Genomic DNA, 9376 nt, shown 5'->3' with positions numbered 1-9376 from the left:
CTGTTCTGAACACATGATCATCGCTGAACTGTGGTTCAGACAGTGAAGTTGTTTCCCTGACACACCCATGCAGCTCAAATGTGTTTCACTAATGCACTATGACACCAGTTGGAGAGGAACCAGGACGTCCCTGATCAGACTCACGGGCATCTGAACCTGGTTTTAACTTTATGTATTTAAATCCAGGATAAATGTAGGAGTGTACATTTTGTGAACTACAGAATTATAATTCATACGTTGATATTTGTTTCACTGAACAAACAGCAGAGGGCGCTAATGAGAGGTCCACAGTGATAAAGGGTTAAAAAAAAACACTGAGCGCTCTGTTGGATGATTAAAAACAAGCTGCTGTGTTTTCACAGCATTTAATCTTATTTTAATAAGAATTAAATCTTTTCAATATAAACAAGTTTGTATGAAAACGTGTATAGACAGTACATAAGATACAGTACATATTACAAAGGTCAGAAAATATATTAGGTTGTATTCAAACTATACAATGAAAAACCTTTAAGAGCAGATCAAACTTTGTACAAGGAGTGTGCAAAATTAATTTTTTTTTTACATACTGGCAACGTCAGTTAGTTCTTCTCTACACACAACAGAATGTCTGAAGGTTTGTGCCTTGGTCGGTAACAGAGACTGTGCAAAAATATACAAAATATAAACAGCCACAGGTCAGCGGCAGTCTGTGTGAACTCCTCTCAGTAATGGCTGAGTTCCTCTGGAGGAGGAGGGAGGTTGTAGCTGTCGTCCCCTCCGATGTAGGCGCCGATGCCGCTGCTCTGGCTCCCCCACTCGTAGCTGTCCGCAGCCAGACTGTAGAGTCCAGAAACACACAAACAAAAAAAAACACACACAGCTGTTTGAACACGTTTCCACAGTCCACTGTTTCAAGTGCAGCTGATTCTGGTCGGTAGGTGGAGGTGTGTCCTCACCTGGCTTGGATGTTCTGAGGCATGACGCTCCACGCTAGGTCATCATCGCTGTCGTAACGCCGAGGGTTGTCAAAGAAATAAGCTCTAGAGGAGAAGACGTGCCCGGGGAGACCAGAGCTGCTCTGTGGGACAAAACGGTGAACATGAGAACATTGTTGTTGTAAATTTAGGGCACGTAAACATCCACAGAAAAAAAACAAGCTGTATCTCAACAACAGTTTGCTTAAGCTGATGTTTCATATATCATCTTGTGACCCCTCGGAGGGTCCCTGACCCCCATGTTGGGAACCACTGGGTAACTCCAAACTCACCCTGTCCAAGTTTGGCTGCCGCACTCTGAAGAAGAACACGACGAGCGAGGTGGGCAGGAGTTCCCACACAAACAAGATCACTCCAAACACGATGTAGCCTGTATCGCCCAGAGTCGACTGTAAATCCGCCTGGAAAAAATGAAACACAAAAACATTCTATTATTTCCAGGTGGCAAACATCCTGCAATAATGCATTTAGGGCGGAAGATCACATTACACCTGATGAACTGGTCGGGACGCAGTCAGCCGCAGCAGCATTTGTGTCATAATCTTCCAAAAATTGAGCTTAGTTTGAAACCATGTGTGATCTCTGCTGACTCACCTGGTCTGAGACGTTGTACCAATCGTAGTCAAAGGAGCTGATGTTCTTGTTGGAGAGCGCCAGGACGACCAGATTGTAGCAGGCCCTGGACGCATACAGGAGGATGACGATGGCTCCTATCGCTGTCACCTGGCACACTGACGTCCCCTGCACAGTTTGAAAAGATGCATAAATTATAATTAATAGTTAGCATCCCCTCTGTTTAATTAAACATTTGTTCTGTAAAAATCATCTGATTGTAGTGGGTCTTAGTGTCACTGTCAAACAATGTATGGCTTTTGTCACTGATGTTAACACAGTAAAACAATGGTGTTAGAGAAGCAACTGTTGCTGCACATCAACTTATAAACAACTTATAAAACCATTTCAAAGTATGTGGAGTTCAACCTTCTACTGTGAGAAACATTATTCACACGTGGAAAGTATTCAGGGCAGCAGCCAACCCTCCCAGATGTTAGACGTCCCAGCACGATCAGAGAAACACAAACCCTGAGCTACATGTCAGAGCCTACAGGCCTCACTGAGCATGCTCAATGTTACTGTCCCTGACAGCACCATTAGAAGAACACGTTCGTTCAGAAAGTGGAGGGATGATGATTCTGGCAACAGGACCAGGACACCTTACAGTCACTGAGTGGAACTCCTCTGTAGACCAGAGTGTTCTAGAGGGAAACGCTGACAGTTAAAGCTTGGTCAAAACTGAGTCAGGTAACTGGACAATAATAATAATCCAAAGCACAGCAGCAGATCTACATCAGAATGACTGAGAATTAAAAGAACAAAGGTTTTGGAATGGACCTCAACCTAAACCTAAAGCTGTGGCGTAAAGTTAAGAGGCCTGTGCTAAAACAAGTGGCTGAAAATCTTAATGAACTGAGGCAACATTGTGAAGAAGAATGGCCAAAAAATTCCTCCACCACCACGTGAGAGACTGATAAACTCATGCAGGAGACCAGGAATCATGGCGGGTACTTAGTATTAGGTTTCAGTTTTGTTAAATTAATAATGGCACCGTGAATAACAACACCCACTACAATCAGATGGTTTCCATGTTTTTACACACACAACAAAACAAAAGAGGAGGTACTAACTTTTGAGATTACTGTGAGATTACATGCAGAAACACAGCACAGTACAATCAGATGTAACACAGCGTTGCTAGGAAACAAGCATAAATAACCGCCTGTGCTGCTGCTGCTGTGCATATTAACAATACCAATATACAGTATATATATAAATCCCTCAGAGCCACAGAGAAGCAGCAGGTGATGTCTCACCTTGGACTCCAGGTAAATGTTGGCCAGCGACATCTTGGCGATCTTATAGAGACACAAAGAGAGCGAGACGGCGCACAGGACAAAGAGGCTGTCGTTGATGGCGACCCTCACCAGCACGACGGTGTGGGTCTCTGCCGTGGACAGCCTCGCCAGCAGAGCACATACCAGATTTACAACTAAAAACACCAGGCTGATGAAGAGGAAGAGGAGGTACAGCGGTAGCCTGTCAGGCAGGAGAAGAAAACAGATTAACATAAAAAAAAACATCAATAAAATGAACTGAAACTAAAATCCAGTCATCTCGGGGCCTCACCTGTATCTTACGAGCTCTGGTGCATATTTTGACTTCGCCTTGAAAACAACCTGTGAGAAAAAAAGAAAAAGAAAGCAAACATGCAAATGTGTCACGCTGCCTGGGCCGTTTTCACTTCTCTATTCTTACTCTTTGCCATTCCTACAGAACAGGAAGCTCCTCAGTTTTTACACTGTAGATACAGTCACACAGCAAAGGGCCACGGAGCTTTGAGCCTGACCGTCAATTTGAAACTGTGACTCACATCAGCACAGAAGAGGATTATGCTAAAAATAAGCATCAGGCAGCAGCCAGGGGAGCTATTATTATTATTATGATATGTGGATTATATAAGCAGGTGAAGAAATGATTCACAGCATGAAGCTGAATGAGAGTCTGGTAGCAACAGGTAGCAGTGATGAGAGAGGCTCATTTCTGTATATGTTCTAAATAATCAGAATCAGAATAAGAAATACTTTATTTATCCCAGGGGGAAATTGCTTAATATATATAATATTAATAAATAAAAATAGTAATATGCATTGGTGGGGAGGAAAAACATCAATTAGAGCAGATATCTGCAGTTATGGGCTCCACTGTCAGACTTATTACTACTTAAATCAATAATAGATATAACCATTGAATATCAAATATTAATGTAATATGAATATAGGCTAATAGCAGAGAAAAGGTTGATCGCAAACATGTGATTTTGATTATATCTGAATTAACTTTCTGTTTTGGCAGCAGGGGCTCAGTGGTAGAGCAGGGGTGTCCAATAACCGGAAGGTTGGTGGTTCGATCCCAACTCCTTCCAAGTCATTGCGGCGCTCTTTGCTGGGCAGCCTTAAGCAATTTCCCTGGTGGGATTATTAAAGTATTTTTAAAAACAAGTATCTCGATCCTACGTATGTGGAAAATGGAAGCTGTCCCTACATATAACTTATGGTTGAGTGAAATGTCTAACATGCTGCATTTAGAGAGATTGAGGTTGTATGATGAAGATGAGAAGACATGGGATCCTATATTGAAGTACTTTAACAAGTGATCACTCAAAAACCATGGCTGACACGTTATGTTCTTTCAATTATCTTCCTTATTTAACCATGACCATGCATTATTGTCGCAGACATAGATGTGTTATGTTCTGACTTTTATGTTATGGTTGTGAATGTATTTTTTTGTTGTTGTTGTTGTTGCTGCTACCTTAAAATTAATAAAAATATATTTTTTAAAAAAAGTATCTCATCAATAATATTCATACGTTTATATTTATCTCCTGCAGGCATGCTGTGGAAACCAGACATATCCATACAGAAGCTGTATAAGTTTTCTTTGCTGCTTCTAACCCTGCTGTGCAGTCACAGGTTCCAGGTGAGCATGGAAACAGTATTTATTGGTGTCAGAGTCTGAACAAACATCACTTTAAAGCAGTCAGATGACCACAGGAACACGTGACACCTGATCCTGAACTCACCTGTGCGAAGTAAAGGTTCATGAGGCAGAGAGTGAAGAACTGCAGGCAGACAGGGAAGCAGTAGAGCAGCCAGAAGGGAAAGGGTCCCAGCGTGTTGGCCGTCACAAAGTTCTTGAAGTAGAAGGAGAAGAGCACGGTGCGCAGCGCCGACCACAGCAGGCACAGGAACAGGAACACGGTCTGGTAGCTGAAGCGCTTGTGTCGGTACCGCAGGACCAGCCAGAGCTGGACGTAGACGAAGATGAAGAGGAGGGAGTAGAAGACGGTGTAGACCACGGTCAGGCCTAAAGTGACGTAGGGGGGCACTGCCGGGCTCAGAGTAGGCAGCGGCAGGGACCGCTCCATCGGCGCCTGCGCCTGCCCCTGCCCCTGCTCCTGCTCCTGCTCCACCACCAGGGCCTCCATAAACCTGCTCTGCCTGGCTGCTGGAGACCCGGCAGCGGGTGTTCTTCGCCGGTGTTCACAGCCGGTCTCTGGCTTCACAAAAAGCCAACCTCAGATGCGCAGGAAACCAGGAAGACAACAAGGCTGCGGACGGAGCTGTCATGGAGAGAAAACAAGTCCAACTTCCTGCAGCGCAGCCGGAGCCAGCCGGAGAGCGAGGCACATGATCAGTGATGAGACGAGCTGTTTGAAAAGCGCAGCAGCAGCAGCGGGCAGGAAGCTGCAGCCAGGAGCTCCGTGCTCGGACCAGCCTCCTCTTCTTCCTCCTCCTCCTCCTCCTCCTCTTCCTCCGGCCTCCTCCTCTCCAGCACAAACTCTTTACGTGACGCTACGCACCATCTGACGCACGCAGCTGTACCTTTAACCCTGTGATGGAGCTTCCCACCACAAAGATGATCCCCAGAGGGCAGCGCAGAGATCTTTATATATTCTCTCTCGTTTATTAAGATGCATAAAAAAGCATCACAAAAAAATCATGGAATAATTAAACTAAGTAGCTACAATGCAGGGTGACCTGCGTGACCTTTGAACCTGTAATCCATCCACAGGAGGGAGGGGGGGGGGGTCCTAAAATGTAACAAGCTTCATGTTTGATCATTTGTGTAAACCCATCATGCAAATGATCATAAAGTGACTCACATCTGGGTGCTGATCCAGGCCTGCCAGGAAGGAGGCAGTGATGCAGCACACACCATCACATCCGGATTTTAACTTCCTATAATGAGTGAATAATATGGCACCTTACTGCGTACATGGTGTCTGTTACTTGACTTTCTGTGTCTGGGACACGCCTACAGGTTCCTGTTTTCTCAAACTCTGCATTTTGTACCACAGGTCTATCATTAACTCAGAAATGTGATGAATCTTTTTTGGACTTTAGTAAAGCTACTCCAAAGCCTCTAAAGTGACGACAAAATCAGCTGATGTTAGTGCGTCCAGCTGCAGATAGGAGTTTAGAACCAAGAGAGAACCTGAAATTAAGTTTGTTGTTGTTATTAAAAATAATGTTTTTGATTGACAGGACGGTCCCGTGTGAACAGGAGGGGTGGAGGTCCCACCTTTTGGTTAGTTCAGTTAATGCTTCACAGATGACTGGTAGAAGAGAGCAGCGTCAGGGTAGAACGCTGTCCACACAGGCTACAGAGGGATGTTTTGATTTCTAGCAGCTCACAAGTCTCGAGACACTAATGTTTCAAAATCAGATTTAAAGGTAGGGTAGGAGATTTCATTCTGATGCACTTTTTGTTAAATTAGTGTAACTTCTCTTTACAGTCCGATAGCAACCGATTAGTTCGGCAGTTTCACTTTAAAACGAAGAATATGAATCATCTGTGGAAGCTATAAAACGCTAAAAACATCAGCCAATCCTCCGGGTGGACCCTGCACATATAGTTGGCTGGTTGGGAGGCGTGGCTTCGGGGTGAGCTCCGAGAGAAAGGGGCGTGTGTTTACTTTCAAAATCTGGCTGACTCTCACTGAGTTTTCAAAATCTCCTACCCTACCTTTAAGTCACTAGAAGAGATGTATGCTCGTCATGTTGGAAGAGAAAATGAACCAATAAGATCCAGTTTTGCTGCCGACTGCTTTATGTATGGCACAGGAAGTTCAGGAAGCTTCCTCTGTCGAACAGGATCCAGATCGCACAGCCGGCCGCACTCAGACCCACAACCTACAGAGGTCAAAGGTCAACGCCAAGGCTCTGAGCATCATCACTGTTCAGACTGTACTGTTAAAGTGAACATCTACTCCTACTGTTGGCTTCAAAGAGGAAACTACTATGTAAACCAGCTGATATCAACAATTCAAAACAAACATAAAAATAAAGAAACTCACAAATTAACAAACAAAAGAATACGTTGAAAATGTATCAGTGATTATCAGAAGGATTGTGACTGATTAATCCAGAGGAATATTTTCTCGGACTTCCTGGATGAAAAAGGCCTCTGAGCTTATTGAAGGAAGTGAAGATGGTGTTAAAGACTGCAGAGCTGAACTTCAACCCCGGACAAGCGGTAGAAGATGGATGGATAGATGGTTGTTGATAAATCATTAAATGTCAACGCTTGAAAGTAACTAGTACTCTGTGTACTTTTTGGGAAGAGTATTTTGTACTTTTACTGAAGTACTTTTTAACATCAGTACTTTGTAATTGAGTATTAGTTCAGCAGTGTAACTGTAATTGTACTTGAGTACATATTTTCAGTACTCTTTCCACCACTGCATTTTAATTCAGATATATATATATGGTATTTAAATAGGCATTAATCCATGACCTTTAATGTAAATATGTAAAAACATGGCAGCACAGACAGATGTTTATGTGTTAATGCTGAGAGGTGGACTTAATGAAAGAGACAGCACGCCCACTTCCTTTAACAGAAGCAGCAGCCATGTCTATATAACGTTCTGTTCCTAAACCACTGGAGACAATCAGCTGTCCACACTGCCTGTTGGACATATTCCCATGTTATTAATGTGTATATATATCCCACACCATACCATTCAACAACCAGACACTGGGTGGCAGTATTGCACTTCAACCTGAACAATGATATATATACATATATATATATATATATACATAAGATTTACTTAAATAAACCTGCATATATAGAAACTAAAGACAGCGTACACACATGCCATTTAGCAGTGTTGACCTCAGATTTAGACTTCCTGTTTGGAGGTCATAACTTCCAACATGCTCATTGACAGTGGAGCCACCATCACCTCCCATATCTTTCAGTTCCAGTTGTTTTCTCAGCCTCTGTTACTTCTAGGGGATCCAGAGATAGTAGCTTTGATAATGTAGATTATATAACTCCAGCTCAGGTCCTGTTAGTGAAGCCACTGTTAAATCTGGTGTAGTAGTGGCAGCCTGCCACTCGGGAACAAGCTACAACTGTCTATTATTATGAGCCACTTTGAGTCTAAAATAATGCTGAAAGCAGCACTTCAGTCTGACCCTCAGTGTCCTGTTTCAGACAGGATGTGGTGGTTCCCTGGCAACAAGGCTGGTGAAAACAGACTCACTCACACAGTAACAAGTCACAGCAAATGACATCACTGACCCCAAGGTAAATATCCCATCATCCCCTGCAGGTTCAGCGATGACCCAGTATTTATCACCGTTTAAATATAGCTTCACTTATTTAATAACACTGATAGCAGTCAGGTAATAATTAAAAAATGTTACTTACCTCACGCTGATCTCCATGTAATTCACATCATGTCCAGCAGGAGGCATCTTTGACATGTGCAATGACATAAGGACACAGTGTGAAGTGATAATTAGAGACACACATTATTTTGGCTGCATTACATTTATGTTATTATTCTTCTAGAAAACATGAACTGATCCCAGGCTGACCAACACAGATCCACACCTGTGGAACATTTATATTATTAAATATATTTGACATGGAATGTGGGTTTTGGTTTTGGAATTAGACTAAAAACAGGTTTTGCCTGGTGCAGGATAAAGAACATGCACGGCACCTCTGTGGTGAAAACATCGTTTGGCCTGAAGGTGGTGCCAATCTTTGGGTATTGAGGAGTAGGGGACTTTGTCCTGCAACGCTCTCTGAAACAAATCGATTTCTACTGGTGACCTTTTATCACAAGTTATGGTTTAAGTGTGGACATGTGTGAGTATCTTTGATGTCATTAGAGGACAATGGAGGAAAGAGAGGAAATGAATGAAGAAGATGACTCTCAGTCTGTGGATGATGATCATCCTCATTAAACATTCTTCATTTGTTATTTTATTAGGGTCATACAACATTTTTGGGATGATGATAGGTTAAAGGTCACTTTAAATCATCCTAGTGTGGACCTAATGTCTTGACAGTGTGGCCAGCAGTTGCTCAGATAACTGGACCAAAGTCTTGGACGGATGACTGACCATCCACATCACCAGCATGCCCCTCATTATCCCAGCTGCAGAGGAGTCTGATAGCCACTGCGGCATGCTTCAAATGATTAGTGTATGGTACACTGCTTTGTCATATTGTCCTTTACATAATGTTTCAATCAAACCAGCTCTGTGAAGTGGCCCATGCTCTGATGATCAACTGGCCTGAGTCCAAAGCTGCTGGTACAGCTCGGTCCCTCTGGAGACCTCCTACACAGTGCCCCCTGTGTTTTTAATACCTTATCATCCAAACACGGGTGGCTGCTTCTGAGTGTATTGGCAACACTGGAGCAATCAGTTTGAAGAATTTAAATAAAGGGATGTGAAAATGACCTTAATTCTGTCCTGGACTGATGTCATGCAGATGTTTGTGACCCAAAACATGCCAGTCTGTAGACAGCACAT

The 9376-nt window shown here is 43.2% G+C and overlaps 1 protein-coding gene across 1 annotated transcript; it reads right to left on the bottom strand.

Annotated features, from left to right (window-relative positions):
- Nucleotides 1–326: 326 nt before the first annotated feature.
- gpr137ba (G protein-coupled receptor 137Ba) lies at nucleotides 327–5324 on the bottom strand. The gene is made up of 7 exons (XM_028422968.1): nucleotides 4618–5324; nucleotides 3162–3211; nucleotides 2849–3071; nucleotides 1572–1718; nucleotides 1250–1378; nucleotides 939–1060; nucleotides 327–819 (listed from the first exon to the last, which is right to left on the bottom strand). The coding sequence occupies exons 1-7, from the start codon at nucleotides 5020–5022 to the stop codon at nucleotides 705–707; spliced, it is 1191 nt and encodes a 396-aa protein (XP_028278769.1). The 5' UTR covers nucleotides 5023–5324; the 3' UTR covers nucleotides 327–704.
- Nucleotides 5325–9376: the final 4052 nt, after the last annotated feature.

Source organism: Parambassis ranga, chromosome 15 (assembly GCF_900634625.1).
Source record: "Parambassis ranga chromosome 15, fParRan2.1, whole genome shotgun sequence".
NCBI lineage: Eukaryota > Metazoa > Chordata > Actinopteri > Ambassidae > Parambassis > Parambassis ranga.
The sequence above is the reverse complement of the archived record's forward strand: the minus strand, read 5'-3'. Positions and strand labels throughout refer to the sequence as shown.

Bases quoted from the DNA above. Each gene is read 5' to 3' on its own strand.
- gpr137ba (XM_028422968.1), bottom strand. From the start codon at position 5,022: ATGGAGGCCCTGGTGGTGGAGCAGGAGCAGGAGCAGGGGCAGGGGCAG. The intron at 3,212-4,617 runs GTGAGTTCAGGA...TTTTTCTCACAG, and splicing joins TGAACCTTTACTTCGCACAG to GTTGTTTTCAAGGCGAAGTC. The intron at 820-938 runs GTGAGGACACAC...TGGACTCTACAG, and splicing joins CCTCAGAACATCCAAGCCAG to TCTGGCTGCGGACAGCTACG.